Here is a 22,089-nt window from a genome sequence, read left to right as displayed (position 1 = left end):
CTGATAAATCTCTCACTACCACGCAAATCCGCATTCTTAGACGCATACAACTAAACACACTGTTTACTCCTGCCCGATCTTTTCTATTGAGAATCATATATTCCCCTGCGTGCCCAAATTGCCCAGAACACTATGCAAACTTGGAGCATTGCATCTTTTCATGGCCTGTCGCCCTCCAATCTCCTCACTTTCCACACCCTCCTCCCCCAACGTGGCGGGCTTGGTTAGCCTCTGACCAGCTGCAAGATCAGTTGGCCTTGGTGACCCTGGCCCAGGACATTCTTAACGCTTAATGCAATGCGTTAAATAAAGTTGTTTCCTTCTCCTCCTATCATGGACGCAAGTTGTCTGGTCACACTTCGTGCAATCAATATTTGTTTTGAAAGGCCTTGCAGCCTTGTCGCTCACGCATGTGACATGATCTTAAAGAAGGTCTTTATGTTGGCACGATCGTGAAGTTTGCCCAGCGCAAAGCAGTCATGTGACGCGTCATGGGTCAGATACGACAAGTGATTTTGCATTAGCTAGCAGTGATTAAAGAAAACATTATTCCGCCGGCGGCTGTGTTTTTATAGAGGCGACACGGAGAGGTTTTCATGTGCTGTGCGATGTCAGCGCACGTTAAGGATCCCCAGGTGGTCGAATTTATCCGAAGCCCTCCACCACGGCTCATCTTCCCTTTCTACTCACTTCCAACTTCCTTCTTTCCCTTACGGCGTGGAGCAGGTGTCCCTGGATATAAAGTGAGACAAGTACTGCGCCTTTCTTTTCCTGTAAACCAGTTTATTGTAAAACACAATTCTTGGAGATGTGGAACTTGGGTGAAGTGCCACAAAGGAGGTCGTAGACAAACTCGCAACATGGGTCCGGCTCGTTTATCCTGCTCTCGGGCTTCCAAAGGGTGCAGCCTGTTCGCCAAAATATTTGAAAAAGTTGGCGTCATTTCTTGAAGTAGATTTAAGAACTTTATACAAATATATTTGAAAGTGTCGGAAAACACAAATCAATCGCAGTGCACATGTCCTAATGCATTACATAAAACTATCCACACTCGCTTATATTCATGCGGATGATTGTATTATCTTGCTAACACTGGTGATATGTGATAGTTTTGGGGGTAATGAACTCGCCGTAGCAAATCGATGGATCTCTCAGACTCATCAGTACTTTACTTCTTAACGAGTTCTTGAATTGTTTTTTGTGTGTTTTGTGTGAATTTAGACAATTACTGTGGTTTAATTCATACTACTTGTTCTCGAAAAACATGCTTCTAGTTATTACAAATGGGGGTAATATAGGTATATATTCGCGGCAAATTAATACGGACCTTGGTGCCCATCTGATAAAAGTTGAATAACGATAAAGTTCAAAGTTAATTTTTGCAAACAGATGTTGCGAGGAACGCCATGAAGAACCTGTATAAACCGCTTGCAGAGTAGGATTGGAAGTAAAGAAAAACTGCGCCGTTAAAGGAACCGGAAATAATAATAATAATAATAATAATAATAATAATAATAATAATAATAATAATAATAATAATAATAATAATAATAATAATAATAATAATAATAATAATAATAATAATAATAATAATAATAATAATAATAATAATAATAATCTATCAATCTATCAATCTTTATTTAATGTGCGCAGGAACAACCATGTGGTCTTTGTGCTGCAGCACAAAAAAAAAATGAAAAAGCACAAACATGTTTACACACACAGAGAGAACACAAAAAAAAGAAATAAATAATGCATGAAATGAAACTGAGACGAAAAGTATCACGGAAATTAAGCAAACAATGAGTATCATCACTTATATACACAGTGAGAGAATTTTTTAGCACACCAGGAAATAAAGAAAAAAAAAAAAGAACGGTAGGTAGAAGAGGAAAAAAAAAAAAAAACAGATGACTGACATTGATTATAGTAATATAGAAATATACATAAAATAAACAACCATTCCAGGCGCAACAAGTGCATGGTACTTAAAACACAGGCTAGAAATACAGAATAATACAATAAAGAAGTAAAATTGAATAAGGGACAGTAAGATTCGAATATAAAGTTTAAAGTTGAAATATAAGCAAGAAACGGATAAAAAGTAGTTCAAGATACAGACAGCATTGAACAGGAGAAAAAGCAAAAAGTGAAGTAAATACAATTTAAGGCTAGAAAGTGGGAGTTATATGTGATAAAGTACTATTTAGAATACAACGCTACGAACATCCAATGTAAATGAACAGAGCGAGTTTTGGAAGATGTCAAGGTGAGGACAAAAAGAGTTAAATAACCACTGCATCCTGTCCAGAGGGGAGTGGGAATGAAGAGGAGAAACCTGAAATGGTCTGAATTCCCTCATGCTCTTTCGCGGAACGCGCAGTAGGATGTACTCTAAGAGCTGAGGGCACATAATGTAGCCATGAAGGAGTTTGTACAGAAATATGATATCAAGTCTGATACGACGGCAGTGAAGGGAAGGAAGATTCAGTTGGGCGCTCCTGGTGGAGCGAGAGGGGGAAGTTGCAAAAGGAAAGCGATAATGAAATATCCGTAAAAATTTTTTTTGTACTCTGTCAACCTTGTCCAAGTTCGATTTGCAAGTGCCATTCCAAACAACCGACGCATACTCCAAGACCGGCAGGCATATGGACAGGTACAGTTTTAGGAACGGAAGTGGAGTATGGAACTCTCTCGAAAGTCTGCAAACGAATCCGAGTGTGCGCATAGCCCGCTGAGCAATGCGTTTAGTGTGAGAGGAGAAGCTGAGGGTGCGGTCAAAAAGTACACCAAGGTCATTAATTTCATCAACCCTATCCAACAGCACGGAATTGACAGAATAATGGTAGAGAAAGCTATGTGTTTTACGAGTAAAGGACACAACCCTAGTTTTGGAAGAATTGAGGGTAAGTCGATTCATCGCACACCAATCAGAAAAAGCAGATATGTCCGATTGCAACAACACGCAATCTTGAAAAGAATGTATTACCTTGAATATTTTTATATCATCAGCATAAAGAAGAAACGAGGAGTTCTTTATCGCCGAGGAAACATCATTAATAAAAACGGAGAAGAGAAGCGGGCCTAGTACTGAACCTTGAGGAACTCCACTCGTTGCAGGGTAAACGAAAGAAGTCTGTCCATTGACACTGACAAAGCAGAAGCGATCAAGGAGATAGCTGCGTAGGAGGGCTACGAGAGAGACTTCAACGCCAGAGAGTAGAAGTTTTTCAAGAAGTAGTGAGTGAGTAACAACGTCGAAAGCTTTGCTCATATCACAGTACACAGTGTCAACCTGACCCCTCTGAAGGACTGCTGCAGAGGCATACGTCATAAACGTGACTAGGTTGGTGGAAGTAGAGCGACCCGACATGAAGCCATGTTGATTCGGTACTATGATATGTTTGAGATGGAAGGAAAGTACGCTGTGCAAAGCTAATTCGAAAAGCTTAGAGGTTGCACATAGAAGAGAAATCGGACGATAATTGGAAACATCAGTTTTGTTTCCAGACTTGAAGACAGGAAACACGCGTGCCATTTTCCACACGCGAGGAAAGGCAGCATTTTTTAAACAGTTATTAAATATGGCAGTCAGTACTGGTACGAAGATATAACTGAAGGCTTTTATTATGGCAGCTGGAATGCCATCAGGTCCAGGAGACAAAGATGGTCTCAGACGCTTAAGACTCTCAGTTATCAACTCCTCGTCAAAGAGAATGGAATTAGATAGTGCACCAGATGGGAGGCAAACGGAATCACAATGTGGATGTTTGTAAACGGAGGAAAAATGTTGTGCAAAACTGTCGGCAACATCCCGAATTTCCGAACCCTGAGAGTCAACTAAGCTGATACTTAAATCTGATTTAATGGAACGCTTGCGAACGTAACGCCAGAACTGACTAGGACGATTTGAGGCATACCTCTCTAAAGACTCAAGATAGGAGTCGTAGTCCCGCTTGTATAAGCGTTTGCAAAGAGAACGCACACGGCGAAACTCATCTGCCCAATTGTGAAACCCAGAGCGTTTCGCTTTACGATGGGCCCGTTCCTTGAGCTTTAGCGCCGTTATTAGTTCCCTTGAAAACCAGGAAGGGAACTTCCTACGCAAAGTATGCAAAGGTATGTACCGACGCATACCATCAAGAACTATTTCTGTAAAGCGACTGACTTGTCCATCTGAATCATTAATGTCATTTAAAAGGGACCAGTCGACGGAAGAGAAGAAATTGAAAAGACCGACATAATCACCACGTGCATACGCGAAACGGGGCGAATTCCCCACCCGATCTGAGTTAGTAGAAGGTGAGGCAGAGACAGCAGTAGTAACTAGAAGCGGAGGGTGAAATTTGTCACAGCGAGTCAGCGGTATGTCCGAACTCGAGACTCGAACACTTTCAAAATTCGATAGACAGATGTCAAGAATATTACCGCAACAGTTTTCAATGAAATTGTGTTGCTGCAAAGAGTTAAAGGCTATGAAATCAAGTAGAGAGTTACACTTACTTAATATGTAATGATTGTTGTGAGAAGAAATAAGTGAGTTCCAGTTGATACCAGGAGTATTAAAATCACCTAAAATAAGAAGTTTGTGTTTGCTATGACGGGTTATAACATGTTCGATTGAGAGCAGAACATCATCATAGGCTGAAGGAGGTAGATTCGGAGGAATGTAGAAAGCTGCAAGTAAAAGTTTTTCATGTCGATTTAAAGTGAGCTCGAGCCACACACATTCTTCAACAGTTTCCAGATCGGAACGTCGAACACACTTCACAAAACTGTCAATAGCAATGAGCACTCCACCTCCTCTTGATTTGGGACTTGTTTCAGGGCGGTCGCTACGAAAAACAGAGTAATTATTTGGAAAGAAATCATTGGAAGGAATATCACTTGACAGCCAGGTTTCGGTAACCACAACAGCGGTATAACAAGAGGACAAGACGCTAGAAAAAAATTCTGATCCCTTAGTCCGAAGACCTCGGGCGTTTTGATAATAGATATCCAAATTAGGGGCCACTGCAATTTTGCGTCAGTTCAGAGGGATGAAGCATATCGTCGTAAAGCTTCCCACGAAAGTCCTTGTATATGCAACCCATCGGCCACATCGAAGGCTCAACAAGCTTACTGTAGGATTCTTCATCAACTTCAATATGGAAAGACGAGTAGGAGTCGTACCTTGTTTTCAGCTGCCGGCAGGAAATGGGAGTAATATTCACTGATTTTAGATGGTTGGTAAGGTCTACCGATGTAGTATCAGGACTGAGTTTAGAGACGAAAATAGTCTTCGGACGCTTCTTTTGGTAAATGGCAACGTTCAGGACAGATGAGCTCGATGCGCCAGTAATGGCTCGACTTCGGTGCTTCTTCATCTCACTGGGTAAGTCAACCGCACGGCGAGGAGCAGAGGCAGAAGATGAACAGGGAATATCTCCAGGAGTCATCCCTCGATGAAGAGCGGCGGAGTAGTCCACAGATGGCTGCTCCTCACGGGTAGGATTGCCCACGGAGACAACGAGAGGACGCTCGACGAGAGGACGCTCACACTGCGAAGCAGCGCACCGCACAAGCTCCTGGCGTAGGCCGCGAACATCGGCACGTAAAGAGGCGATAACCTCGGCTTGTTGTACGAAAGCCCGCGAGTTTTCTACACGAAGGCGCTCGTTCTCTTCCCGTAGCTGGGCAACCTCATCGCTCAGAAAAGAGATTCCCTCAAGCGCGTCGAGGAGGAGAGCCCGTAGCGAGGCAAACTCACCGCCATGTTCGCCGGTCGCGGCTGAAGGGGGAAAACCGGTCGGGTGGCTGGGCAGGAGCGGGGCACCAGGGACTCTAGCACCACCGTCGCTAAGACTAACACCGTCAGACGACGACGACGCACACAAATTACACAAGAATGGCCGAGAGCCGGACTTCAGAAGTTGCAGCTCGTCATCCGCCCAGGTGACGCACTTCGTGTGAACACGTTTCGCACAGTCGGCACATCGTAAAAACTGCTGCTTGCCAAAAAACGGGCGGGAGCACAGCGCACATGCGTCCTTACTGGGCGCCATCTTGGAAAAAAAAAAAAAGAAAAAAGAAAAAAAAAATAACAATAATAATAATCAATCTTTATTTAATGTGCACAGGAACAACCATGTGGTATTCGTGCTGCAGCACAAATAAAAAAAAATGAAACACAAAATGAAAATGCACGCACAAATTTTACACACACAGATAGAACACAAAAGAAGAAATAAATAACACATGAAATGACAATGAGACGAACAGTGTCACGGAAATAAAGAAATCAATGAGTAGCATCACTTATATACACAGGGAGAGAATTGTTGAGCGTATCATGAAAAAAAAAAACAAAAACTATAGATAGACAGAAAAAACAACAACAAATAACTGACATTGATTATAGTAATATATAAATATACATAAAATAAACAACCATTCCAGGCGCAGCAAGTGCGTGGTATTTAAAACACGGGCTAGAAATACAGGAAAATACAATAAAGAAATAGAATTGAACGCGGGAAAGTACGATTCGAATATAGAGTTTAAAGTTAAAATATAAATAAGAAACGGATAAAAAGCAGTTTAAGGTACAGACAGCATTGAACAGGAGAAAAAGCAAAAAGTCAAGTAAATACAATATTTTAGGCTAGAAAGTGGGAGTTATATGTGATAAAATACTATTTAGAATACAACGCTACGAACATCCAATATAAATGAACAGAGCGAGTTTTGGAAGGTGTCAAGGTGAGGACAAAAAGAGTTAAACAGCCACTGCATTCTGTCCAGAGGGGAATGGGAATGAAGAGATGGAGAAACTTGAAATAGTCTGAATTCCCTCATGCTCTTTCGCGGAACGCGCAGTAGGATGTACTCTAAGAGCTGAGGGCACATAATGTGGCCATGAAGGAGCTTGAAGAAGCCAAAGCCTAAACTACTAAAAAATGTTACCACAAGTTTTAATGTCTCAAAGCATAACACTAGTATTGTATTCAAAAATCTCAATTTCCAGTGTTTAAAACAACGAATGATGCAGCTTGAGGACTACATTCGATATAAGAAAACGTCACACTTCCATGGGAACTACCGTTAAGGTTTAAAACCGCCTTCTAAGGTTACTGGCAGTCCATATAGTCACTTTTATGCGGTATCATATACTCTCTGAAATGTTTTTAATTTGATAACATTGTCTATCTCGCGAGGCTTCATAAATCGTTTCCTAGCCGCGACCAGCAAACACACTAGGGGAGCTAAATAGTCCTCTATTGCCTTCTCAGTCGAATTTTGAGCTCTTGCTAATGACGTACTAGTCAAAAACAAAGAGCCAAATAAGCTCTGTAACATTTTAAACCAAGCATATCAGATTCAGCTATGCGTAGACATATGAACCCTTTGCGAGATGCCACTGCTCATCTTCCTTTCTCCAAGTTACACAGCTCCTGAACAATTTCTTGTGAGGCTAATTTGTAGAACCAGTAAAAACAAAGTTTGATAATAATTTCGTCACGCCCTGCCTTCACAGTCTGAATGCAGAAGACACAGTTGAGAGCGTCTGAGTTGAAATAAACTGCGAATGTTGAAGGTTGCTTTTTAATTTATCCTTGGTTTGCGGGCTAAAATCTTAGCAGGAACTGTGCCCGAAATGGTTATCGTACTGATAGGAGAAACAAAAAAACCTTTGCCAAACTTATGCCCCAAGTAAAATGCGGCGTTATACAGAAAACTGATATTTGTCTTTGACTGGAATAATTAAACAAGAGAGTCTCTATTTAATGGCGGTAAAAAAAGCGATGAAATAAAAAAAAAAATTGCCGACGATTACGTTACTTCCTAATGCGAAATTTGAGCGCATCTCATCAGCTGTTTCACCTTTTTCGATAGATTGAAGCAAATATTTCGCGCAAGACATGTACGCACAATTGCAGACTTTTTTTCACACATGTTCTTTCAAGAAACACTCCACTAACAGTTCTTGACTATCATGAAGGAAGCTTTGTGATCGGAGAAATTAAGTTATCGGGAGGTTGCGGGAGGCAGAGCGTGGGCCCATAGGAATGTTGCGCGGCGAAGAGATAGCAGCGACTGACTGATGCCGCTAGCTAGTCAAGACAACGTGGCTATGCGTTTTGGCTCGGGATGCACCCAGCGTGACTAGTGATGCACTCGGGATGCACCCAGCGTGATCCGCTGATAGCGATCCGGCGCTTGACAACCGGAGAACACCATCGCCGCCACGCAGGCAGATGGGGTGGGTACAGTCGGAAAACACTTGTGGTCGCCGCCACGGAAAAAGAGGGATTGGGGAGAGGAGCTGAGTTGCCCCGACTGCGGAACTGGTTATGAGGGACAACGCCGACGGCAACGGCAACGACGATGACGACGACGCAAAAAATATGAACGGGCGCCAAAGAGCTGCGCTCTAATATGTTGACAGTAAATTTCGTGGAAATATAACATTCGTCTTTGCGTTTACCCGCAATATTCCTATCAGCGTAGCAGTGGGGAGACGCAATGTTTATTGCTTGACCGGTCTCTTGTTGAGTTTAATGGCCACAAGCATAACTGTGAAAATGATGTGTGGTTGCAGAGTCAATGTGATAGAAAACGACAGATACCTCCTCTTCTGATTTCCTCCAGCTATACGTCTAATACCTACGCGCAGCCTTACTGCTTCAATTTGCTCCATTTCCACTTCCTTTAAATGAACACTTAGTCTACAAAGTCTGTTATAAATGTTTTCGAGCTTATTGTACATACGTCTGAAATTATGTGAAAAACCAGTTAGTAATTTTGCGTACCAAATGAAATTAATGCCTAATACGTTCAATTTGTATTTCTAATTGAGACTTGCACTATTGTTAATCAATGCGTAATTTGATTTATCGCTTTTACGTGGGAAAAATATTTAGGTGAAATACCGGTGTTTATTCCATCATTTTTCTTAGCTAGCATAAATTGCTTTTGACAGCAAAACACATCTTTTCTGTAGCAAAAATTCTGAACACATTTTCTGCTCTCATTATTTTCTAATTAAATTCGTCGTACTACATTATTATCCCCCCTGGGAAGTAAGACCATGAGTTAAAGAAAAAAAATATATCGGCTATGAAAATGTCCCTTGATATTAACGTGTATTTGTTTCAACATCAGTTAGTATTGCTGGCATGTGTATTTGATTATTTTTTTATTTTCTGGAGGATAGAACCAAACAAAAACAAACAAACGGTGTTCTTTGCTTGAAAGTAGAAACACAGAAATGCAGAAATATCTCAATTTGTCGACAGTGTGCTTAAAAAGAGATTAGCAGCATAATTACTGATTTCGTATGAACATTTTAGAATCAACCGTCGGAAACTTTGGAAGCAGGGTATTTGAAGGGGGTCTAATAACTTGAAAGAACGGCATATATTATGCACAGAAACAATGATACAAACACAGCTACAGGTGCGGTGCTGTTCTGAAATTTAAACTTCGATTTTTGCTTCATCTCGAAAATAAAACTAAGTCGCAGTGTTGTTTCACAAAACATACGCTGTAAAGATATCGTAAACATATCACGATAGCAAATACGACGCTCTACTGAAGGTTCAGGATACAGTGGGAAGTCTTCTACATCACGCTCTTCTGAAAAGCGACCTCGAATATTTTCGCACAGCTGCCGCCATACACTGCGCGTAGTATGTCTATTTATGTGACAGGGTTTAGCTTACCTCCGTCGATGTAGTTTTGATGGAACACTTTGCACCTGTTGCAGTCGACGTAGGCGACAGTCATAGAGAAGTTGATCTGCGGCTCTGCACAATGCAATGAAATGTTCTATTTTTATTGAGCTTGTGATAAAGTTGACATTGTTCATCACCAACCAATTATTCATTCACTATCTGCCTAGATGTGCACAAAATGCCCTCATTTAAATGTGTACTTCATGTGGAATCTTATTTGCAACTCCCAATTCGTTGCAACAGTCGGCACAGAGGCTTGATGTTATTATGTAACTTGGAAGGAGTAAAATAACATGCAGTTCAAAGTTTGTCTTAGAAAGACTAAAACTGATACAATTTTTTTTTTAGAAACGGTTGTCATTGCTAAAACAACAAAGTGTTATTTAATAAGTTTTGTTCTTTAATCAAAGACATTTCCAGTCTGGATCGACGTCAAGGTGGTAATCGAGTTTGATGGTAGACATTCAGGGTGTTTTCCCTAGACCAATTGCAAGCGCACAGTAATGAATGACCGAATCTGTAGAAACCGGAGGTCGACTTCTCTTCAGTAAAACATGGTGTTGGGCTAGCAGGTTAATCATGCTCGGTAAGAAGACAACGTAAAAAAGACAACCACAGGAGTGGACACGACACAAAGAACGCGTTCTTATGTGTCGTGGCCTCTCCTGTGGTCGTCTTTTTGCGCTGTCTTCTTGCCAAGTAACTCATCTTGCTATCGGGAAAGACTGCCGCTGCTTGGTGTACTATACACTGCGTAAAAATAGAAGACAACTGCTGTGAGTTCCGTATTTCTCGTTCAAGGTTTTTATTGCCGTCTAGTATGCGCCCGGGATTTGCTCCGGAAACTCTAAACCGAAGGAGCAATATTGCTTCATGTTCTTCGCCTTATGAATAGGAGTCGTTTCCTGTTGTTATGACTGCTTTCCTCAAGGAATACGCTTACCTACAAAAGATCCCCTGTGAAGAATCAGGGGTCCTTCATTTCACTAGCGCGTTGAACTTCTAGTGTAGACAAATTTTAAAGGCAAGATAAGTATCTGAGGTCGAAGCCAGAAGTATTCTATGAAAGTCGGATCGTTGAATCTAGCACGCCACCTGCACTGACGTAGGGTTCTGAGAGTAGTTCTGAGGTAAGATGAACGAGCCATATATCTGCAGACACTAAGCTTACTTTGTATTTGCTTTCTGAAATAAAAAATGCTATCTACAAGTTATTCATTGCAACAATAATGGAACCTTTGTTCCTGGTATGCTAGCTTCCTGTAATTGTTCTTGCACTGGCCATATTCCCGAGGCGTATGAAAAGATTCGCGAAACGACTACTGTAATAATCTCGCGAGGCGGAGGGGGGGGGGGGGGGGGGGGGGGCGTGTGTGTTATTGAACGCTTCTGTAAGCCTATAAATCAAGTTACATAATTACAAGTGTCGATTTCGGAAACCGACTTTGCATATCTGAGTCACCATATGGAAGCTTAGAATCGAATCCCATAGAAAGATATGCCTTTTCCATCCAAAAAATGCATGACCTATGCTTTAGTCTGGCACGGCAACCGTTAACCACGAATATCTGCCTGACATGGAAACGTTACTGTACTTTCTGTACCGGCTAATCAAAGAGTCCAATCGAGTCCAGCATTGTGAGGAGCAGAATTCTACGGTGAAAAAGTATCTGTCCGAAGCGATCGTGCACTCGAGCACTTCGACCTGAAAAAAGCTCTTCGTGGAGTACGATACAGCATCCAATTCCGGTGGGGAGCAATATTTCATTCGATAAATGGTGAACGCTTGCCTACATGGTTTAGCTTATGCATGTTAAGCGCTGCCTAAAACAATCACGTCCCACGTCAAACTGGACGCATTGCACCAGTTTTTGGTGTCCGACGTTTTTGGGGACATCTTCGATCAGAAATTCACGTTCTTCAGAGATCGTAAGCCCTAGCTGGGGCTTTAAAACACATAGACCAAATTTGATCAAAACACCTCCTCGAATACAGAAATAGACCAGTCTCTTTGGTGCATGGCCCTAGAACTTACGACAAGGCTGGAAAACACATTCACCTTAAGAACACCTTAGGGCACTGACCCCTACCACCACCTAAGGTGTCCGCGTATTTAGAGTAGGACATAGTGGACCACGTACAGCTAGAATCAATATGGCAGAGAATACGGGAGCGCGTGGCTTTCGTATTTGCAAAGCGCTTCCACCATTAGATGATGCCACCACGGCATGATCGGAAAGAGAAGTCGACGAAGCTTGCTTTGCTTTCCCCTTTACCGTTGATTCTTATCATACGTCTGTAGCAGCGCTTTGCAACGCTTGGGAGTCATGTGATTCCGTGTTCTCTCTCATGTTGCTTCTACATGTACTGGCCTTAGACCGACCGGCAATGCCATTGAAGGAGTTGCAATTACTCACGCACAGACGGAGAACCCTCAAGCATTCGCAGGTAAGTTCTGCTGGAATGGCCGTTTCATTGATTCTTGGAGTAAAAATAGACACCGGAGTCAGCGAAAAGATACGACGAGCAGTACGTTACCGAGAACCTTCTACAGTGGCGACATGGTTTTGAGATTCCGGCACGACTCGAAGAAACATTTCTAAATTTCTACACGCAGCGCGCCAAGCTGCTTCTTCCACGAGCATACCGTTCCAAATTCTACATTTTGTGGTGCAGTCTCGATAAAGATATTGATAGCGTAGCTGCTGAGTGTCTAAGCTGCTCTGGTGCTCTCAACGCCGTACAGCAAGGGTTTAGCTTATGCGTGTTAAGCGCTGCCTAAAACAATCACGTCCCACATCAAACTGGACGCATTGCACCAGTTTTTGATGTCCGACGTTTTTGGGGGCATCTTCGATCAGAAATTCACGTTCTTCAGAGATCATAAGCCCTATCTGGGGCTGTAAAACACATAGACCAAATTTGATCAAAACACCTCCTCGAATACAGAAATAGACCAGTCTCTTTGGTGCATGGCCATAGAACTTACGACAAGGCTGGAAAACACATTCACCTTAAGAACACCTTGAAATTTGAAGGCTCACTGACCAAATTGAGTAAAGATGGAAGTACATTCCTTAGGCTCACGCCACCTTCCGCCTTCCAGTTGAGGCACGTAGGACGTTCTTTAGCCGATTTGATCTGCCCCCCTGTATTATCTACAACAATAAGACGTCTTTTGCTGGTTGCAATTCTGCGAAATTATCGGGAGAAATCCCTAAAGCTCTTACCCGGGAGACCCAGCTAAGATCCGCAACTACGACAATTGTGACAAATGGACTCCAGGAGAGGTTAAGGTAACCGCGGGCTACCCTGCCGTAACAGTCGGGACTAGCAACGGAGTTGCTAATCGCTAGATAGATTACCTCAAAACGAGAAGCACCGATGAACCCGCTTTTACATCAGCTTCCTCTGCTATTTCTATACTGTATGCGGACTCTCGAAGACTGGGAGAGGAGCGTAAGAGTGCGCTGCTACAATATTCGACACCTGTTCTAAAGCCCGGGCTGAGATGTGTATCGTAGGGTAGAATAAATGCTATGGATGGCTGCACTGTTGCGTAAAGGCCCCGAGTGGCTTCACCTGCTCTCATTAGTATCGCTGACGGCCACGCCCACCTTTGTGGTAGCCTTTATTTCTTGCTTGATTCGCCTTTTTTATGATGCAAAATAGCGCAAAAAGTGGACGAAGGACGGAAGGACGACACGGACCAGCGCTAACTCGCAACTGGGGTTTATTGCTGAAACAGGCAATAAATACAGGTCACATGAAAAAAAAAAAAAAAAAAAAGGAAAAGAGAAGCAGCCTCCTATATGCGAAGCTAGGTCATAATTCATAGGCAGTAACACACAGTGACACGTGCCACTCATTGCTGGGGAGGGAGGAAAGAAAAAGGAAGATACACCTAAGTAGTGAAGGTAAAGTAGCGGCTAAGAAATCAAATTCGCAATCTACCAAGTTAACCGACGGCTCGCTGGTAGACTTGGTAGATTGCGAATTTGATTTCTTAGTCTCTACTTTACCTTGACTTTGCTTATCTACTTAGGTGTATCTTCCTTTTTCTTTCTTCCCTTCCCAGCAATGAGTGGCACGTGTCACTGTGTGTTACTGCCTATGAATTATGACCTAGCTTCGCATACAGGAGGCTGCTTCTCTTTTCCTTTTTTTTTTTTTTCATGTGACCTGTATTTATTGCCTGCTTCAGCAATAAACCCCAGTTGCGAGTTAGCGCTTGTCCGTGTCGTCCTTCCGTCCTTCGTCCACTTTTTACGCTACTTTCCATCATGAACGTTCACCAACTCGCCCAACTTTCGGCATTACTTAACGTGCCTTCTTTATAGGCTGTAAAATTCCAAACTACTGAAAAACCCAATCATTGTAGCCGACCCATTTGAATCGGTTGGTTTTTGCTTTGCTATTCCATTGGTATAATTGTTACAGTAATCAAACATTGCAATATTCAGGACTCTAAGAAAACGCACTCTAATTTTGGTTGAAACCAGGCTCCCGGCACGGTTTTCATTTATTAGTTCAAAGCTGGAATATGTAGTTGTAATTTGGACATTAAATAATAATATTTACCACGTATTTGCAGTGAGTTCAGAGAATAGCTATTCGATTTGCATAGAGGAAATCATTCCCTTTCACGTCTGCAGCAACACGGAATCCATAACAAAGGAAATGGATAAAAAACAAAATAATGATATTTTTTTTATTAACACCTTATAGGTAAGTGCGCAAAGGTTCACCTGTATGTGTAAAGCGATCTACCAAGCGAACCTTGCGCATACTAAAAATGATTCCTTAATCCAAATCTTTGCACGCACTGGACCATTTAGACAGTTTCTTTTGAAGAATCTCAGATTGGAATTCATTGTTCGCAAGAGCCATTGAACATAAAATGTTTGAAACAGCTCGAAGAGTATTTCGTACATACTGTTCCTATTTGCAGGGTGCATTTTTGCATACTTGTCATATATTTCTCAATCTTGTACATTTTGCTTGTTTTCTCTTTTAACCAATGCCATTAATGTTCTCAGCTAAAAGCTGCCTGTTAAACTTCTATGCCACTCCTTCTTGGTTAAACTTTGGACTGCAGCACTTTAAAGATATAAAAACCAATAATCTGTTTGTGAAACCACCAGAAAGATGGCTGACGGTAACCACGTTGTCCTGTAACTCACGAATGGCCAAAATAGCAAATGAAGTTAACCTATTTTTTTCGGTATCCTCGTTGCGTCTGGTTTGAAGTAACGGAGGCTAAATTTGTTTAGTAATTGTAAGGGCATTGTAATCTCTAAGGAGCTATATCGCTCAGTCGCTGGAGATACTGTGAAGGCGTTTTGTTCATTTTATATGACGATGCAGAGTTACGGGTGCTTGATTCTTAAATATGGAAACAGACTGCGCAGTTAGATTTGAAAAAGGTTCACCGTCATGAACTCATAAATGCGTTTAGTATTTTATATTCGATAATGCATGCGCACCCTCTCACGCTCTCGGGTCCAGAGCTAGTACACTGTCAAATGAGCCTTTAATTATTGTCTTCTGCAGGCATCTTAAAACGAAGGACAAACCTAGGTACACTGTTTATTCCCAGCCTTCTAGTGAGTAACGCTTGGTTGGACGTGAACACATTCATCCTTAACCAGAGTCATCGTTCCGAGCCATCACACGTTTTTGAGATGGCTTTCACCTGTTAGTTTGGTGCTGCAGTGTTCATTCTCTTTTTCTTTCATTTACGGACAATTACTCACCTTGCTTACTTTCCATCCATGGTACAGGAGCTGCATTTGTCACAAGAACCAAATTTTTTTCAGTGTATCCAGGCGACGATGTCAGGCGGCATTGGGCATACCTGAAAAAAGCCGTAACACGTCTGTGACGTCAATTTCCAGTGACAAACAAGATATGGAGACAAAACAAGCAGCACAAAGAAGTTTAGTCGGAAGCTCACCACTTATGCTCGCCCTTTTCCTCCGTGATGATGGACATCGTCTTCTCATCATAGCCGATTTGAGTTGCGTTCGCACAGTATGTGCTGTCTCCGTGATAGGGATCTACTTTATAGTTTCGGTACACAATGTACCATGGTTCGCTCCAACTGGTGCACTGCAAGAACAAAATATCAGCAGAGCTTGGATTACCGGCTTAGAGCCTGAATTTGTGAAACATCATATAGCTTTGCTTCAGCGTTATTCCTCCTCGTGTTCGGGAGGTACCAGGTTCGATCCTTAGTGCCGCCGGCTACACACCGGCTTTTCAATGGGTACAAGCTTTCCACCGGCCTGGTGCTCGGCTCTTTGGGGTGAAATGTTTGGGAAAGGTGTCATAGGTCTCAAACAAAAGGGCCACATAATGGGCTTTTGCCGCACAAGGCGGAGTTATTGTTGTCCAAAGGCGGAACTGATCACTGCCACATCGGAGCAACTATTGGTCTCAAATAGTTGCTCCGACGTGGCAGTGATCAGTTCCGCCATCGGACAACAATAAGTCCGCCTTGTGCGGCAAAAGCCTATTACGTGACCCTTTTTTTCTGTCAACCCGACCTTTCAATGTCATTACTTTGTTCGAAACTTGAAGCCCTCGAAGGACCACCAGCAGGTTAGCAGAGCCTCTTCGAACGCACACCCCTGAGAGAGCCGGGTGCCGGGCCGGGGGACGCTTGTACCCATTTTACCGGTGGTTGTCCGGCGGCGGGTTTCGAACTGACCACCTCCCGCAGCCGAGGGAGTGCATTCCTCCGCCGTCGTCACAATTTTCTACTACCATGGCAGCCGCTTTCCTGTCGTGCATTTCTCTACTCTCGCCATATCAAGACAACAACACGTCGCTTCCATCTCCTATTCTTCCCTCATGTCGTTCCCCTTCCTCCCACACTATATCTCTCTTTCTCCCCGCACCCTCCTTCTCTCCTATCTCCTCTACGTACAGACAGCGGAAGGCCGTGCTTTCTACACTGTCACGTGCTTATACCGGCACATGGCCATGTAATGGCTACTGTCACTTTGAGCAGGTGGCTACCTTGCACTACCAGCAGCACCTGGCAACTGCTATACGGAGCTGGAAGGTAAATGTGACGGAAAGAACCAAGAGGTTAGATTGCATGGAAGTGTGGGGATGTGAGAAAGGCGCAGCAATGCTCTGCGTGCCGATAGTTCCGCGCAGAATTAAGGAAAGGGGGTTAATTCGAAGCTATAGGGGTGTTGTCTGATTCATGCGCTGAGGGTAATAAGCCTAGACGTAAATAGTTACAAAGGCATATTCCCCCGCCCTTTCCAAAACCTCCCTAGCCGCAAGGCAACCCTTCAGGTCACTTCCTCTCTGCCTTTTCTTCAACACGCTTTCCCTTACGTTCACCTTTCTTAAGTGCGGTGAGGGGATTTTTCTCTCGCAACTTTGCCACCTGCCATAGTGAGTAGGAACAATATAATTAAATTATTTCGATTGAACTCAGTAGTCAGCCAGTAATTATGCTATTGAGATAATGGGCGACTACCTATAACAATTAAAGCAAATAAACTGATCTTCAATCAAATTCTTCTCTGCAAATTGTCGCAGGTGGCAATAATTAAACTTCTTGAACGGCCGCCTTCCACGGTGGATTTGTGGCACATAATTTAACTGTATTTCCACATGCCAGCCGTGTTTAGTGGTGGAAAATAAATTAGTTCACTAAGGAATTGAGGTCGTAAGACCGACGCTTCAGATTACATGGTAGGACGCAGGAGGATAATTTGTATAACAATGTCACTATTGTTTTCGGTATTAAAAGACGCTAAGAACTAACTAGCAATTTTGTGGGTTCGTCCATAAAATAGCTTCACCTGCCAGGGTACCACATGCTGAAAATCCACTTAGTAACGAAAAGAAAAAGTGAAGGCGAAGTGAAATTGTACGACACAGTGTGCTAGGGCGAAGAGCAAAAAGCGGGGAGTACAACGAACAATACCAATGCAGACTGTGGCATCTGTCTTGTACGATCGTGTGCATGTTTTTACACTTATTAGGACTAGCAGCAGTTGTATCTTTTAACTTCCTATTCATTTTTGTTACTCTTTCGAGCTTTCTTCCTCGGTGTCAGAGGCTGTAAATAAAACAACAATTCAGATCTATATCAAATTGCATTCTTCCCGCTTGACAAGCCATCATATTTCTACCTTTGCTTCGTGAGAATTCAATCACCCTGTACAGGAATCCAGGTGGTTAAAGTTAATTTCGAGGCTCTACATAAACCATAATCAGGTTTCTCATTGCCCCCACTCAGTTTCCTGACGGTTAACGTAACCGAAAAAACAATGTCGTTCGCTGGCACGTGCTGCAAATAGAATTCAGCCGTATAAGGTAAAGCAAAAAGTTATTTTGACAATTTCGCTTTCCAGACTAGGACAAAATTATTTCTGAGAATCTACGATCAGTGAGATGGTTTGTTTTCAGCGGACAGAACGCAACGCAGCACTACTTCATGTATGTTTCATTTACGTCAACTAATGCAGCTAGTCATGCATTTGCGGTCTTGCAAACACAGTTTCTTTTATGTGCCATTTCTGGAAGTTTCTCGCTGAACCATTTGTGCGGTGTATCACAGGTTATAATAGAAAACTCACTGTTTGCCTCTAATGAACAGAATTACTCGGTCAAACAGATGCGAGTATATACAGCAAAGCGTCCAAATTCATACGACAGCAGAATGAGATCAAACAATTGTTTTTTTATGAAACTTCCACTGGTGTATTAGCACCTGCTACTCAAGCTCATGTTTATATCTTAAGTCAAGCCTATCGATAGGGTGATCACTGTTTGAGGTCATAAGCACTATTCATAGACCTCAAATTCTACCATGGCTACTTAGGATTATAGCACAGTAACTAAAATGTTGCATAAGAGCAGACACAGCTGACCTGTCCCGGAGTATGAATTTGACATTTTAGTAAGCTTCTGAAATAATTATTGTATGCGCAACGTATTTTGTATCATTATATTTATACTAAATATGGTTCATAACGCAAGTATGCATTTATTTCGAATCCATGGTATGATGGTATTATATCATCTTAATATATATATTTTTATGAAGCTCTATTTGACCTTCTCTTCCCTGAGAAAGCTCTCCTTGACCAGTCACATTTTAGTTTTTTTTTTTATTTTGAAGGAGTCCTGACACCAATTTTATTATATAAACTGTGTATCGCATCTAATTTCTGATGTGCCAAGTAACTAAACATCAAACTTATAGCTCCATCAGGGCTGCAGATGTTTTTAAAAGTAGCATTTTCGTTTCTTCGTGAGCAGCTTGCTGATCTGGCAACCGGCGTGGCTGGAGACGATATAAACCGACGCTGCGCCATCTGCCGCATGTTCTGTGCACGAGCAGCGCGTCAACCGCGGTTAGGCGGAGGCCTAGTAAGCCAATGCGGGGAACCAAACAGCAGTCATGGCGATAACCACGGGTACCACCAACTGAGCTTTTCGATCTCTTTTAGTGCTATTAACCCAGGAAATGGAGGTGTCTATTGGAGGGATTCAAGGGCACGTCGGTGCCCGAGTTCGAAAGGCGCATGCGCGGGCCCACTCGAACCAAGTGCACATTGAACACTAAAGCACCTCCCAGAAGCAGCACATAAAATGCGCAGTGCATACAGTGCCGTCCTACGACAATCTTCTAGTACCACGCGGAAGCGCGCGCTATATCGAGGCACCTAATACGCCGTCCAAGCATCACCCCAGCCGCATCATGAAAGCAGACAATAAGCTCATGAGGCTTACAGTAGCACCGGATGCCGCAAGCTTACCGCAACGGTGCCACCCGCAAGAGCGGCGGACGATGGCACTCTGGCCATCTGCTTTGGCCTAATCATCGCTAGGCCTACACTGCTTAGCATCGAAGCTACAGCGGGCGGCACTTGTAATTGATGGTAGTAAATGGGCCACTCGATCATGAAACTTCCCTGCTATCAAACTCACTCTAATATGAGTACTTTGTGACATTTAAGAAGCGGAGCTAGCGTTCCAGATCATGGGTACCGCATCGGCGGAACCTGCAATATGACTATGAGCAAAAAACCCCGCCGGGGTGGCGCAGTGGTTACGGCGCTCGACTACTGCTCCCAAGGACGCGGGATCGAATCCCGGCCTCGGCGGCGCTTTTCGATGGAAGCGAAAAGCAAGGCTCCCGTGTGCTGTGCGATGTCAGTGCACGTTAAAGAGCCCCAGGTGGTCGAAATTTCCGGAGACCTCCACTACGGCGTCTCGCATAGTCTGAGTCGCTTTGGGAAGTTAAACCCCACAAACCAACCAACTATGAGCAAAAACACCCGCCGTATGGCCAGCCTTTCTCAAGAAGTATATATGAAATTTATTTTTCCGGAGCCTATTACGATTAAGAGGAAAACAAATTTTAGCAGCATTTCTGACACCGCCTCAAGGCATCCAACGTATCGCTAGAGCGGACTGTATGAGGACGGCGCGGCCGGCGCGAGGATTTTTACCGGGGTATAGACAGTGTAGCCATCCGGTCGCGCCGAGGTGGATGTGTGGGCAAGGTCTTCAATTGTGCTTAACTACAATCTGCGTTCTGTTTTCAAAACTATGCTGAGTACACATATTGGAAGTCATGCTGGGTTTCGAGCAAGCGCTAGCACGACAGTGTGTTGGCCGCTTATCGGCGTTGGCACAGCAGCAGACAACGCGGTGGCTGGTTGGTTGGTTGTACAACTTTTATTTCCATCGGAAACGGGGAGTCGTGCGCCCGCGGATTAGAGGCTGGCAGGTAGCCCTTGGCTTCTTGCGGCCTCTTCCGCCAGATGGACGGTGCGGTGCTGGATCGCAGGGTCCGCGCTTCGCAGCAGGGTATCCCAGGCTTCTCTACTTGTAATATTTTGCCCTATCCCTGGAGATTGTGGGCACTCCCAAATTATGTGGTCGAGGGTCCCTCTCGCCCCACAGTGTTTGCAGAGATCATTGTCCCTAAAGTCTGGTAGCGCGTGAAACGCCCAGACCGGGTTCATGAACGTATTAGTTTGTAGCCGCCTCCACGCGACAGCTTCTCTATTATTTAGTCTAACATCTGGCGGGGGTACCAGTCTACGTCCCAATTTATAATGGTCGATGATTTCCCCATAACGCGGTGGCTGGTGTCGGTCTGTGACGTCACCAAGCGTTTCAACATGGCGATCGCTGTCGGTGTGAAAACTGCAGTGTATTGGTAGCTTATCAGCGTCGGCGCAGTAGCAGACGACGCGGTGGCCGGTGTCGGTATGTGACGTCATCAAGCGTTTCAACATGGCAATCGCTGTCGGTGTGAAAACAAGTGTATTGGCCGCTTATCGACGTTGGCACAGCAGCAGACAATGCGGTGGCCGGTGTCGGTCTGTGACGTCACCAAGCGTTTCAACATGGCGATCACTGTCGATGAAAGGAGCTTCACGGTCTCAACTTCAGTCATTTATTTTGAAATAAGAATGCGTCTAGGGCACTCACATTTGAAAAGTAAAACAACAATGTCCAATATTATCTGCTAGGCTACAAAACTGTAATAAGTCGGATCACCATGCCATGACCCCTTTAATTAAAATTCTCTTTTAATGTTTCGTATGTGATGGCGGGATAATATAACAAAGGCGGCGGATTGTCCGCAGAAGGAAATGTGAGTGGTTTTCTCAACCACGATGGTGTTTAGATCATCGTTTCCTTTTTCTCCCGCAGGCACCATTTCACTTAAGTGTGAAGCGAGTAAAACCATCAATGTCCCTTTGCTGAGTGATAAATACACGCTATAGTTTTTCGCAGAAAATGAGGTTTCGGCAAAGTGGTTCACTCCGCACGTTATCAGGGGTGGGCCGCTTTCTTGTGTTCCCTTGGATCTCGTGCACCATATCACTCGCCTAATTAAATTTGCGTCCTCTATCAATGAACAGCCCCGCCAGGATAGTGCAGTGGTTAGGGCGCTCGACTACTGATCCGAGGATGAGCTAGAACCCTGGCCGCGGCGACCGCCGTTCGATGGAGGCAAAAAGCTAGACGCCTGTATGCTGAGCGATGTCAGTACACGTTAAAGAACCCTAGGTCGCAATTTCCGGATCCCTCCACTGCGTCGTCTCTCATGGCCTCAATAACTTTAGGATGATAGATTCCATCAATCAAAGGAACCATCATTCTAAGCCTACAATTTGATATAAATGTCCGTGAGACTGGAGTAGAAATTTGTGCAACTCCTCACCTTGCTATCATCCTGGTAGGGGCCAAGGTCTGGGTTGTAGTCTAGAGAAGCGCGAGTCGATTGCAGGGCCAAACAGCAAACGAACGATGCCGTTACCCCAGGCGCTAAGCTCAGCCAGTTCATGTTAATTGCAGCGGGTCACGCAGAAATCCTTTA

General features: G+C 43.6%; 1 protein-coding gene across 1 annotated transcript; it reads right to left on the bottom strand.

Moving 5' to 3' along the window:
- Positions 1-762: 762 nt before the first annotated feature.
- Positions 763-22,088, bottom strand: LOC146188850 (uncharacterized). The gene is made up of 5 exons (XM_084603182.1): positions 21,934-22,088; positions 15,673-15,827; positions 15,473-15,573; positions 9,705-9,788; positions 763-908 (listed from the first exon to the last, which is right to left on the bottom strand). The coding sequence occupies exons 1-5, from the start codon at positions 22,054-22,056 to the stop codon at positions 784-786; spliced, it is 588 nt and encodes a 195-aa protein (XP_084459308.1). The 5' UTR covers positions 22,057-22,088; the 3' UTR covers positions 763-783.
- Between the last annotated feature and the right edge of the window lies 1 nt (position 22,089).

This window comes from Amblyomma maculatum, chromosome 5 (genome assembly GCF_055883805.1).
Source record: "Amblyomma maculatum isolate TAMU_Amacu chromosome 5, ASM5588380v1, whole genome shotgun sequence".
In the NCBI taxonomy this organism is placed as follows: Eukaryota; Metazoa; Arthropoda; class Arachnida; order Ixodida; family Ixodidae; genus Amblyomma; species Amblyomma maculatum.
The sequence above is the reverse complement of the archived record's forward strand: the minus strand, read 5'-3'. Positions and strand labels throughout refer to the sequence as shown.